Source organism: Dermacentor albipictus, chromosome 2, assembly GCF_038994185.2.
Source record: "Dermacentor albipictus isolate Rhodes 1998 colony chromosome 2, USDA_Dalb.pri_finalv2, whole genome shotgun sequence".
Classification (NCBI taxonomy): Eukaryota; Metazoa; Arthropoda; class Arachnida; order Ixodida; family Ixodidae; genus Dermacentor; species Dermacentor albipictus.
The window spans coordinates 137,124,468-137,142,335 of NC_091822.1; the positions used below are offsets into that span (position 1 = coordinate 137,124,468).

Genomic DNA, 17,868 nt, shown 5'->3' on the forward strand with positions numbered 1-17,868 from the left:
AAAGAGAGCGCGGGCGTGGTCTGCTTCGCGCTTTTATTTTTCTCTGGACGCTCGGCGGCAATGTCGACGCGAAACAGCTGGCGCCATCTTGAGGCGTGCTGCGCCAACTTGCAATGCTCTACGTGGCTTTTGCTATCGGCGCGCTATGCGGTAACGGTGGCACCTACAAACTCGCATAGGCAAACTTTTCGCTCTGTCTCGGTTAAGAGGAACTTAGCAACTCGAATTTCACGATTATTCTGCATGGAAAACACCGCCCAAAAGGCAGAATTTCAATCGTTATATCCGATACGCAGTGAATAACATATTATATACAGGATTTTTTTCTCCTAGCCCTAATTCATAAGTTTATACTTTGAAGCCGATTCATCGTTATAATCAATATATTGTTATATGTGGTATCATTGTATATGGACTGCACTGTAGTGGCCCCATATTATCACAAGCTCTTATTTCCATGAATCTTTTTCTTTTGCTATCCCCCCATCTTTCAACATCTTTAGCAGTTTTTCAAGAACAGAATTTATTTTTATTAGAACATGGTGCAACATTCGTGATATCGTAGGACAAACCTAAACTTGCAAACATAAAGGGAGATTTGGTAAGTATGCTAATTATGTAACACCTATAAGCGTAACACAAACTGCATCTGCACCATGTGGGACCTTACCTGATCTCGGCAAGTGGCCTGCGTGGCTTGAAGGACTCCAAGCTCTCTAATGGAACAACAACTCCATTGATTCGGAGATTCCGAGTATCTCTAATGGTTCCCAGAAATGTGTTGAGGTCTTCTGCGTATTCTGCCACGAACGCCAGCAGGTCTTTCGCTGGAATCTGTGCCTCAACGTACTTGGCATCACCAGAGTTCAGCAAGTCAATCTGCGAATACACCAGAGGTATCTCATGTATCATGATGCGCGCCACTTGAATAAATTTTTCTTGTTGCCACCACTGCCGTATTATCTGCATAGGGTTGGCTTAGCTTGCGCACCTCGACAGCAGCATAGTCAGTTCATTTTTCTTTTGCTCCAATTAACTACTGCTGGAATGGTGGTGAATGAACTGTGGCTTATGACACAGCGCAAACTCACATTGTATTGCATAAAACCCACTGTGGTGAAATAGTGGCTTTGGTGTTGCGCTGCTAAGCCTGAGGGTGCGGAATGAAATTCTGGCCATAGGTGCCGCATTTCAATGGGGGCAAAACGCCCAAACACCCATGTACCTTGCATTGGGCACGCGTTAAGAATCGAAGGTTCAGTGTCCAGAGTCCAAATTAATCCAGAGTACCCCACTATGGCATGTCTCATAATGAAATTGTGGCTTTGGCACATAACACCTATGCATTTGTTTTCTGAGTTACACATTACAATTCCAAATTTCTAGTCTAGCTAGAAAAGAAGCCAGCAAACAACATTTTGCTCAGTTTTCTACACTATCTCTTTGAAAAAGCCACAGTTTGGCTCAAAAGGTGAAACATTGATTGCGATAGCAAATTAGTGGACAGCTATACAAAGTGAGGATAGCAGCTTTATCAGGCACACAAACTTGTAAACGCATACTACCTAAATTAACAAGTATGGTGTCATGCGCACACAAGCCAACATGAACATGTCGCACTCGATGACTGCGGAAACCCACTGTCAAAACGCTGGAGTGAGGAAACATTGCAGCAGCAGCGAGTGAATTGACCTTTGTGCTGCTGCTCGCATCAACGCAAAGTATGCCGCAAAAACGCAGCGCACGGCAGACCCTGCCCCTTCACAGATGGCTTTCAAAATACAGCGGCCCGGCTGGGCTTGCACAGCCACCCAGGCTACACAGAGTATAATGCGCCCCCCCCTCACTACCCTCCCCCAGAAGCCTGGTGCGCGATGGAAGGTACCACGATTCCTCAACACTTTCCGCCGTTGCATGCGTAACACTGCGCCGGCCGCATGCTTTCGCCTACACATACAGCATATGGCGCACGGCGTCATAGCCATTGGACTTTATAAGGAATCTCATGGCAACGCTAACTGCAGAAATGCACCATATAATTGGTCCATATAATTGCTATCGCAATAATAAAAGCAGCTGAAGACATTCATGCTTCTGAACAATGAACTAAGACAGATTGTGCTATACACCGCAAGAACCTTTCTTGCACAACTGCATGTGGCACAGATTTTTTCGTTTCTTAAGTGTGGGTTAAAAAGTATCAATCACACATATCAAGCCGCGTGCATGATTTGCAGAAATTGAAGAGCATTGCATATTCTGCTCGGAGGAGCCAAACAAGCGTTCAACCATGACTCGCAAAAAAAAATCATATCTTGTGTTGTTTACAGCCGTTGTACCACGAACTGAGAAGTTCGCGACATTAATTACTGACCACAGTGCAAGTCTAATGATGAACTACATATAGTTGTTTCTCCTGTCTTTCATTCTCGTGGACACCGCCTTTTTTGCCTTCCACGCATCCTGGCATGTGTGTTTTATGGTTTACCTAGTAATAGCAGGGAGCTCGTTTAACAGCTGAATCAGGAGCTTCAACAGAAACGGTGATTCTGCAGCACCCTTGGAAGAACGTTTCTGCCATGGAACACAACTGGCATGGCCGAGTTCAAAAATGCAAACATCTCTGCCCAGATGACCATACAGTTACCAGTACACCTTTACGCACACACCTTACCAGTACAAACACCCATTCTCGCACGTAGCACAACTTGTTATTCGTAAAGATCTGCTTTGGGGTGCACCAACTGAAAAAGTAATAATTTCGAAGAATCACTTATCTATTGAGTATCGATTTGCACCCTGTATGCATGAAACGTTTCATGCCAAAGCGGTAGCCAAGATTCTATTCCCAGGTTCGATCGGGTTTAGGCACATTCCAAGAATATCAGTTTGTGTTTGAGCTCAGTTCTGGCTGGAATCGCAGTTTTCAGTTTGGGTTTAGTTCGACAACCTGGTTATACTAAACAGATTTTTCTCACACAATCGAAGGTTGGCTGCCCAGCTTTCACATCTTGCATAAATTCTTGGCAAGTTATATTTGTGCAAATGCAGTGTTTCAACAGTGAGTCAGTCAGATGTCTCACACTGAAGAAAAACAATAGAAAGAACATGCCATGTATGCTGTAGGAGTCTTGCATGCACGAAATGTGGGGGAAAATAAAATGCCGGGCTCCCATGATTGTTTTCTAGGTAATGGTTATAATAGAGAACAGTATACCACCACTTCATTTTGATTCAGCATTCTCCCCATGGCTGGAAGGTGGGGAAAATGCCATCCTTTACTCCGATTTACTGCCCACCCAAAGAGGGTCAACTCGGTGACTAGAATGGTCAATTTAGGGACAATTTCCTCCTTGACCAGTTTATGAATGTGAAAAGCCATTAGCATCAAAAAAGGCATCGTTAAAAAATAGCAGCCCAGTGCTTCCGGTTTGGGCTCACTACTGATGCCTGCGTTTTCAGTCACTGCTGTTGTTGCTTGTGGGCCACCTTCACTGGTGTAAACAGTTTTTGGCTAAGTGGAGTCGGTGCATTTGCAAGGCATTTATGCAAGGCCAGGGGCAATGCACCCTGCTTCATTGCTCTCACAAATTGACAAGCAGAGGCACATTTACAATCGGATGTGTGAGCCCTGGTTTCGCTTATCACAATTGGGGCCATACCTCCAGCAAGTGTCTTTGGGGCAGACATGGCCCAATGATAGCCAAAATGAGGCTTTCATAGCGACATGTGACAACATTCACTCTGTGCAGTAGTAAGGAGCAAATGTCGCAGCAGCAGTTCCACCACTTATAACAAAGCAAAAGTTGCATATTTATCGCTGTAGTAGACAAACTACACTTATGCAAAATCAAAGGGAAAAAAAAGAAGAGGAAGAGAAGACAATAGCCCTGTTTACATGGATGCGACAATGGCGCATCGCATTTAAGCGCATTTGGGAAAGGCGATGCGACGCCGTTTACATGTAGCGTCTTAACTCTCGCGAGAACGTAGCGCCACATGGTGTCGTATAAGGGAAGTGCAACCGACTTCCGGTGTAACTGGTTTACGGTAGTGGGCCGAGTGCACGTTGTTGGTTGAGTGCCGAGAAACAGACAGTTTTAGTTTAGCGTACGCAACTTATAGCGTACGCTATACGCTATAGTGTAGCGGATGCCAAGCCGCGCACGTCTTTTGCAGCTATTTTCCGACTCTAGCGATAGGTAGCGCTGACATCTCGAATGTTTCTTTCGTTAGTCTTCGACTCGTTCGAAACAAGAAGTGATCTCGAAAACACCACAAGGTTATCCATAATACTCTGTCGTCGAAGCGGCCTGAGACTAAGCGAAAGCCCTTTACACAATCATTTGCTGCGAACGAAGTGCATTTTACAAAAGCAACGCCAAATTCAATTCGAAGTGGGCAGCCGCGACCGCTGCCATGTTGGTGGCTAATTCCTTCCCATCATTCCTAATGCGACGATACTGCGTTTACATGCTCCGCGAGAGTCGACTCGCACCCATAAATCTACCCTCGCCTGGCGCATTAATGCGATGCACCTTCCTAGCACATTACCGCTGTTTACATGAATGTGATGCGCTAGAAATGCGATGCGATGTGACGCTGTCGCATTCATGTAAACGCGACTAATGTGGCTATGACATGAGTCTTAGTTTTAATTGCGAGATGCATAACTGACCGTCTACAAAAGGTCTACAAGGGACTGCAGATTGAGAATTACAAGAAAAGAAAGATGTTTGTACCTGAGTCATAATAGGCGGATAAATTTTCCCTTTAAAGCGCCCCTCGTTCTGCTGCAGCCACATAGTCGCTTCATAGGCGTCTCGGCTTCGTCGCCTTAGGAGCTCCAGCCTCTGGTTCGACAGGTCCTTGATGCGCTTTATCTCCTGCACAACCGCTGCAATGCAATAGAGGAAGGAAGCAATTCACACTGTTCATCATCAGTTTGTCTAATCGCTTTATACATGGCAAGCAACATTACGAAGGCTAGACATCTCCCACTATTTACGTTCCTAAAAAATATATAGCCAGTCACACTTGAAAGAAAGATATAGGCATGCATCATGTAATTTGATGTAATATGAAGTCCCATACTTTTATGTTGCAAAATATGATGCATTTATTAACATGGAAGATATAAGAGATTTACTGCCGAACAAGCAGAGCACCCGCCCTAAATTGCACCTGCCCTAAAGCCACTCTGGAACATATCCAGACTGCGGTTAAAGAAATGCTACCTATCTAATGCATTCGACAGCACCAAGGACGATGTCTGCGAAACACTCAATGAGGATGACTTCTCCGGAAGTTCCGAAGAGGATGCCTCTTGTGGCATCAACTAGCAAGACTTTTCTAAACTTTTCATTTTTCTAAAAATATATGGGTCGACCCATATTTTAATTAATTTCTTTTTAATTCTCGGAGAGCAATACATAGGGGTCAACCTACATTTGTGTTCGAGATATTTTTGAGTAAATATGCACCTATTAGATGACAAACTAGTGAATCAAGCAGTGTGGCTGCTACCTGCTTCTCATGCTAACAGTTCTGCATGTTCATGCTATTCCTCTACATTCAGGTTTGAATCATATTAATGTGAACACAAACAGCAGCACATTTTCCTCTGACAAAGTCAGAGATAACTAGATAAAATTTTGCATTTAATTCCTTAGAAGTGAATATCAAACAGAAATAAATATGGCAGCACTCTTACAAATGTGCTTCGGCTTGGTTGTTCTGCCTGCAGTGCTACAAAGACACGTTGCCGTGAATAGGTTTTTTGTCCCTGGTCCTTTATAAGCTTTCTTGCATTAGAAAAGAAAAATTGTACCCACAATCTAGTAACAAAAATTTCAGAGTCAGTCAAAGGAAGCCTTAAAGGAACACTGAAGGCAAGAATTAAGCAGGGCTGAAATGTAGGAGTGTTCGAGCATTCAAAAGTTGACAACACCAGATAAATATATTTGTGTTTAATACTCATATTCAATTCAAAAACAATGTATTAGACATTTTTCTAATGTTAGATATGATACGAATAATAGAGTTAAATAAAATATATTGCTAGCCATGTGAGAGGTAATAAGATTCCTCACATCTGTTTTGGACGACGAGGCTTTAGGGGAAAGACAACCTGTATGTGGCAAGGGCCTATGAACCAAGGGTACAAGTGACAGCATTGAAACGGAATGGTGGTAATTAACACAAACGTGTCCAACTGCAATAAGAATGCTTTTTTATAGATTGTAGGTTCAATGGAACAATCCACTACAGTGGTGACCATCCACACGTCCTTGCCATGCAAATATGCCATGTGCCTCAGTGCAGCATGTCCCACTCCTGTTATAACAGTTTAGGATTAAGCAATGGCCGTTTCGGAACCGTGATACGCACCCGAGTGCATGGGACCTGGTACTTGACCAGATACTATGGATGATGCGCGATCCGCTATAGGTGTTACCGCGGTGCCTGCCACATCGCACTTTGCTAGAGGACTCAATTCTAGACGTACAAATATGGGTGCATTACACATTCCTCATTAGGATTTTAATCCTAATACCGTTTTTATAGCAGTCAAAGGTGTCCTCCACCATCTTCACACCACATGTTAATTTGTGGCTGTTTGCAAATGCAGTATATTAACGACAGTGAGTTGGTCCAGTGTCTCACACTGAAGGAAAAAAGAAAAGACTTGCTGCATATGCCATGCTACAAGAGTATTGCATACACGTGGTGCATAATGCAGGGAGAAGATGCTGCGCTCCCATCATTTTCTAGAAAATAGTCATAGCGAACAGTAGACCACCAGTTTTGTTTTGGCTGGCTGCTAGCACAGCTTTTGCATGGCTTATCTGTCATTACTTCTGTAGTGCTACTTGCCCTCTTGAGCTTATCACTTGACGACAAATGCATGCAGCGACAACTGGCAGAGGCCCAAATTCCTCCAAGTTAATTGGCATTTGATGCTGCATGATTCACAGCTTGGCAAGACCAGAGAGATAGTGTGAATTACTCAATATTCTAGATTAACAGGCGTCAAATAAACAAGAACTTAACGTAATGACTTACTCCATATTTTCCTGTCAGAAACACAACTGCTGATGTTCCAACATCTTAAAGGGGCCCTGAACCACACCTCGGGCTTGGTGAAATAACAGTCTGTGAGTAGCATACGCTGCTGTGAACATCTCAGCCAAGTTTTGCTGTCGTATGCTGTGCGTGGAGCTCGCAAGCAGATGGTTAAGTCAGCTTTCTCCCAAATGCTCTCTTTTCAACAGAAGGCCCTGCCCTCACTTTCTCCTGGACTCCCTATTTCGTCATCGGACGCTTTATTTCATCATCTTCTGAGACAGCTGCTATTGGCTGATAGCTGACACCAAGCTGCGATTGGCTACATGGCGTAGATACCACGTCTGCTAACGGGGATGCCGTGATGAGTCTGCTGGTTAAGTGCACTGTGGCTCGCTGAGGACAACCGCATTTGGCGCATCATAGACACCAAAGGCAGAAGTCGTGGCATCTACGTGAACATCCAAAATGAAATTTGAACAGCATGCTATGGTGACACTGAGAAGGTGGAGCGTTGTGGGCATGCCCCACTGCACGATAGCCTTCACAGTGCAAGGCAATGAAGAAGGAACGGGTGCACAGCGGAGGGCGTGTTTAATGGCCAATAACTACACTTCTGCTGAACGCATTGAAGTACTTTTTGCAGCAAAGTATTTTTGTAATAGCCTATTTTCACTTCAAATGCCTTTCTCCACTTCAATAAAAAGTGGTTCCGGGCCCCTTTAAAGTAAAGAAACTTGTTAATAAACTCATCTGCTTACCATTAATCAATATTCGCAGCTAAGTATTCATATCTGGTTTGTATCAGAGAATTTTTATATTGACACATCAGTCACAAAGCTATCCTCTGCAACCTCGTAGACCTGGGATACGGGTCTCAGACATACGACTATGTCAGGAATTTCCTCATGGACCGCACGGCCACAGTTGGAATATACAACCTGCGCAGTGACAGCTTCTGACTACCGAGAAAAGGCACCCCACAGGGCTTGGTCATATCGCTGTTGCTCTTCAACGTTGCCATGATCAAATTGCCCAGCCTCCTCGACACTATACCAGATCCACGACATGTTTTTAAAAAAATGCAGATGACATCAGGTTATGGACAAGGGCCTCAAACACCAAAACACAAGAAATATGCCTGCAGGAAGCAGTAGATACCATTGAGAGCTACTTGCAAAAATGCGGCCTTCGCTCTGCTCCCGAGAAGTCGGAACACTCATCCTCATGTCAAGAACGAGAGGCAGACCACCCAGCTACTATGAACCCGATCCTAACAGCACTCTCAATGGAACGCCCATCCGAAAAGTGGAAAATCTACGAGTTCTAGGACTACACATCCACAAAGACGGGTCCGGGGCAGCCATTCTCCCGTGACTACAGCAAACGCTATCACTGCTCATGCATCTGGTCAGGAGAGTTGCAAGCCAAGAAGCGGACTTAAAGAACAAAACAAACTGTGTGTGATGCAAGCACTCCTCACCAGTCAAACAACATACGGCACGCCCTACCTCGTGCTGAAGAATACAGAGGTAGAAATGTTTAACATTCAAATATGCAAAGCCATCAAAATTGCTTTGGGCCTACTATCCATGGCTTCAACTACGAGACTTCTCAAGATGGGCGTACACAACACCTGGCAAGAACTAGCTGAAGCTCATAAAGCCAGTAAATTAGAAGGACTGAAGCTCATGCCCACCAGAAGATCCGTGCTGCAACGGCTGAGCTACGGTGAAACGTTTATAGCCACCACGTACCGAAAAGAAAACTCCTCCAAACATCGGCGAATCCCGGTGCATAGCACCAATTCCACGCAACATGCACCCCACGTACCACAAGGAAGGAAAACAAGCCCGAGTGGATACCCTACGTAGAAGACACAGGCAAGATCTGAATGCCAGATACAGCGAAGCAGCCAAATACTCGCAAAGAAACGCTTATGCCCTCAGCGTCTGCCACAGCCCACACACAAAACCCTCAGCCTGCAGAAGAGGCGGCGATCGCCTTAGCAACTACTACATGCATGGACGCAGCTGTCCTCTTTTCCGATTCTGAGGCAGCTGTCAAGAACTACGCTAAGGGTCGCGTGTCGGCAGAAGCACTAAAGATATTGAAGCACCGCAGCACTCAAATGTCCTACACTTGCATGACATGGGTTCCTGGGCACGAGGATCTGGAGGGGAATGAAGCGGCACACGCCTCGGGCCCGAGGTCACACCTGCCGGTCCCACTCTCACACATTCCCACTCTCGAGATGCCCGGTCTGCGTTAGCGGGGGCAGAGACCGTGCCCGTCACCCACTCAGCGATCCTTCAACATCACAGGCTGTAACGCAGGGCGTACCCGCCACTCCACCCAAAGCTCAACAAAGAAGAAAGTACCACACTCAGAAGACTACAGAGTAACACTTACACCCACGAAATACTCATGCACAGACTCTACCTAATGCTACAAGGCTACCACTGCTCAATGTGCTGCGTACCGGACACCTTGGCGCACCTGATCCTCGAGTGTCCACGGCATCTAGATGCAGACATGTCGTATCGCCTTCACCGAAAGACTAATGCCAGACAAGAAAGCGAAGACCTCATTGAAACATGGAAAGCCAAGCTCGTCTCCGAGGACCTGAAACAACAATGACACCTCATCGCCAGCACCAAGGAGGCAGTGAAGGCCAGAGGGTTCCTAGAATGAGGAGACCTCCCACCTAGAGTCAAACCGGGGCTTACCCCTGGATATTGTTTCAAAAATAAATGTTCACTCCTCCTCCTCCTGACACAGCCCTACCTAAAATGCAGGATTAGTACTTCATTAAGTCCAAAGTGTCACTCGGACCGAGAACAGAGCCTAAATAAGTGAGAAAAATGACTGAAACATTAGACAGCCTTTGAACCACTGCTTTTGTGAAAATATACCAACAGTTATCAGGATGTATATTGTTGTTTTTATTAATTGGTAAAATTTAGCCAACATTTCACAATGAAATGTTCAATACATTGCACTTCAGCACGAAAGAAATAATGATTTAGCCAATTTTATTGCACCTTCCAACGAAAGGACTTCTTGAAGCTACCTTTCCACATTATTTTTTTATTCATCTTTTTCAGCACTTCTTGTGGTATTGCGATGCCCTCTCTTTGTGTACCTCTAATTTGGAAAAGGCCGTAGCACCCAATAGAGAATGACCTAGGAGATTGCAGGCACATTTAAGCAGGAAAGCCCATTTGGCAAGAGAAGTTTGAATCTCAGAAAAAAATGAGCAGGACGTTTTTTTTTTTTTTTAAGTTAAGTGACCTTCTGGGTTAAAACCAATGTTGCAATGTTTCTAAATGGGCAATTTAACAATTCAAGATCAATTCAATGTTCTCTTTTAGAGTCCATTTAACAAATCTGAGCACAAGAAAAGCAAAAGCAAGAATGAAACTGCTACACAAGATCATTACCATTGCTTTCACGCTGCTTGTCCCTGATAAAGTTCTCTGCCGTAGCCCTCTCATTGCTGACGCTGCTGATCTCTTGGTTGCATGCCTGTATTTCCCCTTGCAGTTCTTTAATCTTTTCCTGCAAGCAACAGAAATCATGGCATTTCAGGATCTATGCCAAGATATCTCAGCACTAAATAAATAAATAAATAAATAAAAGCGATAAGGAATTGATGCTTTATCTTTTGTCAACAAGACAGATAAAACAAAACAGACTGCTGATGCGACTGACCTCTACATCTTCTCTTGATGATTCAGCAACTTCTCGCTCAATTCCAGCAACTTCGTCAACATACTTCTTGATCCTGAAAGGAAATATGAACACAGCCATTGTTGCTGTGCATATGTATTTGTGGCTTAATAGCACTGCACAATTGTGAGGCAGTCCAGATGAAGGAAATTATGAGAAATTTTGGTTGGAGTACTTGTAATATTAGAATAAGGCATATTTTGTATAAATATGTATGTCCCAGAGTGCAAGCATTTTTTTTTTTTTTTAACCGTAAAGCGGCTGCTACCATCCAAAAGGTTGGCAAGTGTTATAAGACATCCCTGGGAATTTGAACACACGAAATTTTAAACAAGGTAGCATTCCTTGCTTAAAACACAAACCGTAAGCTCCCATCAACATGAAGTCAAAAACCGAGAAAAAAAAAGTCAAGATAACTAGCGTTTACAAAACACGGAACTTTATATACCGTATTTACTCGAACGTAATACACACTTTATTTCCGATAAAATGCGTCCATACATTGCATGCACATTAGAATAGAGTACAACCCTAAATCTGCATTACCATATCGCCATTGGCATTTCAAAACGGCTGCCTCGTACACACTTCGAGCCCAGCTGCTGTAGATTCCTCCATGTGCTTTAGTAGGTCATCCCGATCTCTGTGTTTGCTCTGTCGGCACTTCCGTGCCGACAGCGAAGACACTGAAGTTGAACGTATACAGAGACGGATAGAAATTGGGCTGCATTACGAGCGTTCACAGCGTTCGGACTGGCGCGAACAGGAGAGGCGTTCTACTACTTCAGTGGCTGCTGCATACGGTGTGACCTATCTTGAAAGCGATCTGTGATGGAGACAAGAGTCTATGCATCTAGTCTATGCTGTGCTCTCGTCATTAGTTCATGTTGAAGCAAGCGGTTGCGCATAGGTCAATTCATTCGCTTCTGCTTCCGCACTCAAGCATTTAGATAAAGAGTTTCTGCGGCCATTGAGTGAGACATGTTCATGTTTGCTTGTGCACAGGTGACACCACGCTTGTTAATTTAGCTATTAAGAGAATGTTTAAAAGATTATATGGCTGATATAACTACTATCCCTACTTTTTGTATAGCTGTCTACTAATTTCATTCGCAATCGAACGCAATCGGGTCGCAGGCAAAACTGCGACTTTTTTTATTTATTGCAACTTTATTGCACTGGGAGTAAATCTTTTCTTTTTTTTTTTTTCCACATGAGAGAAAGCTGCATTTCTGCATGAAAGAATGAGGTGCGGGATACTGTGAAGGACTTTCTTTTTAGGTCACGGCAAATGGGTGCGCATTACAATTGAGAGCAGTTTTCTTTTTTCTTTCTTTCTTATGTGTGTGCCATGGAAAACGAGTACGCATTACAATAAAGTGCATGTTAGAATTGAGTACCGTATTTACTCGCATAATGATCGCACTCGCGTAATGATCGCACCCCTAAATTTTGTCGTCAAAATTCAATTTTTTTTATTCCCCGCGTAATGATCGCACCCCGAACTTGCCGCAGCGATATGTCGTGTGCTAAGTCTAGCTAATAATGATCGCGCTTACCATCTGTCGAATGCTACGCGAACAACTCTTCAAGACAAGCCAAGCGGCCTGCACGCACCAAACATTCTTAAGTAGATGCCTCATTTCATTACTTTCATCACTTTCCGCACATCTATGACAAAATGAGGTACAACCAAACTTGCCTTTATTATGGGTTGGCTTTATAATGGTTGATCTCAACAAAAACAATAAAGGCGCATTTCGATTCTTTTCATCTGCTTTTGCACTCGTGAGCACGCAAAAAAACGCGCGCGGCAATGATAGTAGCCACGTTTACTCTGATACGTTAAAAGTGTACCATATTCATACGCCGACGCTTGTAACACAGCTAAGATATTCGCCCACCCTTAGCGGAAACGTGCCGTATTAGGATAGTAGTGAAGACAGAGGTCGCAGTTTCCGCAGCACGTCACCCATGCATTTCTATGTCACTGGCAGCTAAGCGCGCCCACCTGTTTCTGTCCCCTCAAAGTGGACATGGCTACGTTACTGCCGCAAACTTGCCGATATTAACGATATTATTCATCACTGATACGGTAGAAACTGTTTCAATACACGTAACGTACTCACGAGAAGAAAAAAAAATCGCGTTCGACGCGCTCGGCTTGCTCCGCCGGCCGCCATTTTCGTTTTGGTGTCCCGCACCCGCAATCTCGCATCCCGCAGCAAAGACGGGGCTAAAAAAAAAAATTTTTTTTTCGCGGTAAATTTAACCCGCGTAATGATCGCACCCCTGAATTTGCGTCAATTTTTTTGACAAAAAAAGTGCGATCATTATGCGAGTAAATACGGTATATATGGTAACCCATAATCGTACAGCTGCTGCTTGCGCATAAAAACCCTTGAAATATGTCCAATTGACGCAGGCCGTTATTTGCAGCGGCCTCGTGCAGAATGCAGTACGACATCAGAGTGCACAGTATGTTCACCCATGCTTGTGAAGTACACATGCAGCCGACTGCCAATTGCGCTGCCACACATGATGCGCACATGCAGACATCTGTTGTGATAGGAGCACATTGGTGCAGAGTGCTTCCACAACACTAACAATTTATACAACATTTTCAAAAAATTTGCTGCCAAGAAGGCATCATAAACAAGCACCTTTTGTGGGAGATAGCATCTTTTCACTGATGTGGGTGGCTGTGCCAGCTAGAAAAACTCCCTCCTGCCCTTATAACGCAAAGTTGTTTTGATCCTAATATGCAGAAATAGAGCAGCTAATGCTACTGGAATCATGGCGCTGCACGCCTGCATGCAACATCTGTGACCTTGCAGGATGCCTGCTCAAGCCACGCTGCATAACTGTGGTACCATGCAGCTCCAGCGGTGTTAGCAGGCAACTAGTACGTGAAAGGCATGCAAAGCTGCCCCTGTTCTGAACACATCCTTTGCTGCTGCACCAAATTGCTTCGATGCCAAGGCCAGCACTTGGGAGACGAGCGAAAGCAGTATGAAAATCTTTTGTGACAGAGTAGATATTATGAAACACCTCACCTTTCACTCCTCCCTTCCTCTTCTTGAATCTTTCTCCTAAGCTGATGCTTGACTGACAAGAACTGAAAGGACAAGAGGGATACAAAAAATTATTCACTAACAAGTGCTACTAAGCTAAAAGGCAAACAGTGAACCATCACTCACACTAGCAGTATCATGAACCCAGACAGTTCACGATTTTATAAGTGCAGCCAGCGCACTGGAAACACATACGAAGACATGCTAATTGGACCAGGGCAATGCTGGTCCTCGTCCACTTAAAACTTCTTTGTCTCTTACAAAATCTGAACTATTAGATTACATCAACTCAAAACTTCGCAACTGTTTATGCTTACAGCTGACTTTAGCAGTGGAGGCAATTGTAGCTGTAGGAATCCCACTCTTTGTTTGTGATAGAAATACTCAGCAGAAGATCTGGTGCTAATGCCGAACCCTATACAGTATAATCAACACTCAAAAAAAATTTATTCTGTGTCGAACATACAAAACTTATTGACCGATACTCATGTAAAATAACTCCCTCAAACTATCTGGACATTAGCTTGGACATTGCTTCCACTGACAGCAACGTACAAGTCCATGAATGTGAGAAGCCGGCTTGCCCGACAATCCAGGGCACATTTTCTGCTATGGATGTGCTGCAATGGTATGGTAAAACATTGTTAACTCAAACGCTGATATCTCGAAATACTGGTTAAGTCTAAATTTTTTCCTGGCGTGGTGTCAACTCCATGTATTTTTCACCTCTCATCTCGAAATGCTTTTGCACCATACTCCAGATATCTCGAAATCTCGAATGCAAAAACGCTGGAAAAAATTTGCTGCTTAACTCCTTCATCATTACGGATGAACTTGGTTCGTCTTTGCCGAGCTATCCCAAAACCGTTTCAGATGAGTGTAGCTCGTCTGCTCGAGATATCTCCTTTTGAGCATTTTAAACGAAACACACTCGTTTGTGGGCTAGCTGGTATGTTACTTCGCAGATGGCAGCACTGGCAAGTAATTCCTCTTTTTTCCCCCCCACTGCCATTTCACATTTCTTTGGGGGACAACTCGTGTTTAATTCATTCAGGGTCAATTTTTTTCGCCATATGCCGCCGCCCAGGGCCGATTTCTTTTATTGCAGATTCCAATTCTTCTGAGGGACCTATTATGAAAGAAAATTTACCGTAATTTTCCTAGGGTGACCGTAAAGCGAGAGAAAAATATTTTGCGTTGGTATATATGTACTCTTTATTCATGAACAACAATAAAACAAGGAAATAAACTTATAAGAATAAAAAATTTGATGCATTGTTATAGTTCAAGGCTTAGAATACGCGCACACAGGAATATTTCGCAAGTCTCACATGCTCCTGCTCTTACACTAATATTTACATCCATAGCGTAATGGAACTGCATAGGTGAGCGCACTCAAGAAAACTGTGTGGTTGTGTGACCGTCAGAAAAGCAAAACGTGTGACAAACTTCTGCTAATCTTCATCTTATCGCCAACCAAAGGCAATTAGATATCGCGAGTCTACCCAAAAAAAGAAAAGGAAACGCATGCATGGCGGCATCATTCCTACGCTCACCCTTGTGAGCAGTAAACGAGCGAGAGACAGGCGGCTGCCCTTCGAGCGATTAGTAACGAGATAGCCATCAGTTTCACGAGTGCAAGAAGCCAAAACCGCCCGCGGAAAAAAAACCAAACTGCCGCCCGCCCGCACGCCAATGCGAGAGTGGTAGTATATACATGCCGGAGCAAGCTAGCTCTAAAACAAAACCATGCAACAAAAATTGAAAGAGGGGTCGCAAGAAAGAAATTCCCTGTATTCCCACATAGTGGCAGCATATGCCTGGAAAGAAAAAATTAGGGAATCGGCTCACTTTTTAAACGTACCGACGGTGCCGTAAATATATGACATCGACCATTTTGGGCTTATTTGCGGCGCCGTATATTTACGTCATTGACCCTGAAAGGGTTAAAAAAAAAATGGTGTCCAGTGGAGGTGACGCATGTGTTGCTGGTCTGTCGTCTCAGAAAAGAAGCATTTCGCTGTCGTCCAACTTTCACTCATTTCACTCATTCAGACAAGGAAGTGTACTTCATTTCTGCAAGCGGAAGCAGTTGCAATGACTTCGAAATTAACAGTTCATCAGATTAAGGCTGCTCAGAAGACACTAATGCAAGTGAGCGTCATTGGCGGCGCATCGACCTGAATGACATCGCCATGAAGCCTCCTCAGTTTCCGTTTATGGGCATCCCTGCTAAGGCGTCATCAGAATGATAAAACTTTCTAAACTGCGCTCTTGCTCTGTTTTTTATTGTTGTTTACCAGCAGGTAACTGGCCTCCTTTATCATGAGCAATAATAAACTTTAATATGTTAATTTGACTCCGTATTTGCTTTTTTTTTAATATCGTAGACTTGCTTTTTTAGAAGAAAAATATTCAATATCAAATAAAAAATAATGAAGCAGTTTGGGCATATAAATTGTGAGAATAATAAAATGGTTAAGGGGTTAAAGGTTTCCATACTTTGTGTGCCACTGCAATATTACCAAAAAGTGACAGAACCACAAGTTTGTAGCGAATTCCATTTGATTCTATGTCACTTATTATCTGCCATTCGCAGCCTCACTGACTATCTCACTGATAATGCAGCAAGCTGTAAAAGCACAAACCACGCTCTACTCAATCGGCTTTGTAAGCAGAGCAAGGGAAGCAATCTTGCTGCTGTCAGCATGACTATTAAACGAGAACAAACTGTTTTCTTCTGTTAAATGCATGTTAAATGTTGCCCAGGAGAAAAAGTTTAAATAGCCACTAACATAAAAACCTGCAACGTGTGAGCATTGTTGTCTATATATAACAGCCACAAACCTTCTCTGCAAGTTCAGTGAGATTCTGCAGGGCAGCATCCAAGCCTTTAGTAGCAGTAGTGACCTCTCCTTTCTGAAATAAAACAAAAAGTATCAACGTGTAATAAGCGCAAGAAAACACAAAATATTCTATGAAATGACTGAAAGCAATGCAAAGCTAAACCAGCACAGTGGCCACAACCGTGCAGATGTGCTATGCCTGCTACACCTTGCGAGGAATGGCAGTTGGCATGCACAAGGGACGTGTGCCAGTGCGTGCCAACTGCTGGTTGCTCTTAACCCTTTCGCTGTCACGGACGTACGGGTACGTCATCGCGCTTCCCCCCCTACATGTCACTGACGTACCGGTACGTTTTCTAGCGCGCATTCAAAATTTCGCGCCTGAGCGCAAAGCTGGCGCTCCTGGATTGGCCACGCTATCTGTTGACTCCTTCTACAAGTTCGTATATTCGCCCCGACCTGTCCAAGTCCATGTATTGAAGAGTACGGTGCGACTGCCACTCTCCACTTTCTCTTTGCTGAGTGGCGCGGTGGCTCCGCGTTCGCTGGATCATGCGTCGCGCGCGTGTGGTTATGGGTTCAAGGGTTGTTCTGCCTTCTCCGCTGGTTTGAAGGTTTTTATTTTTCTTCTGTTGGTGTGTCTGCTACGGCGCGTCAAGTTCAGGCGCACGTGCCGTTGCCTCTCCGAAAAGAGTGACTCGATTGCTGCTTTCGCTCTCTCCCCGCACCCTCGCTTCCGACTTGCAGCAGTAAACATAAAGCCCTTCGAACTTTGTTTAGCCTTTTTCCATCTCACCCTGTCTTGTTCACGCAACGTCCCATTTCTCTTGTGCGGGCGACTGAAAGCGCATCCTCCTCCCTGCGCGCGGTTACTTTCGGATGGCTGAGCGCGCGGGACCTTCGTCTGCTCATTGGAGCGGTGGCTCAATTCCGATTCAGAATACGAGCCGAGCTCGGATTCGGACAATGGAGAACAAATGGAGGCAATGGAGGCAAACAATGGAGAAGCCCTTTTTTTGTGGTTCTTTTTTCTGGTTGGCTGACGTGACACACAGCTTTCACTCGATTGCAGAGATTTGGAGAAATCGAGTGCAGACAACAAAAGCACCGCTGAATGCCAGTGTGCAAATCATGGGCACTTTCTATATTTA

At 44.3% G+C, this 17,868-nt stretch overlaps 1 protein-coding gene across 1 annotated transcript in view; it reads right to left on the reverse strand.

The window, feature by feature from the left end:
* The window catches only part of SMC5 (structural maintenance of chromosomes 5), a 96,855-nt gene that overhangs the window by 57,487 nt on the left and 21,500 nt on the right, over positions 1–17,868 (reverse strand). Inside the window, exons 7-12 of the mRNA XM_065452067.1 lie at positions 16,719–16,790; positions 13,854–13,915; positions 10,780–10,852; positions 10,509–10,626; positions 4,743–4,897; positions 671–879 (exon numbers count right to left, since the gene is read on the reverse strand). Of these exons, the coding sequence (XP_065308139.1) occupies positions 671–879; positions 4,743–4,897; positions 10,509–10,626; positions 10,780–10,852; positions 13,854–13,915; positions 16,719–16,790 (689 nt within the window). The remainder of the gene's footprint in view (positions 1–670; positions 880–4,742; positions 4,898–10,508; positions 10,627–10,779; positions 10,853–13,853; positions 13,916–16,718; positions 16,791–17,868) is intronic.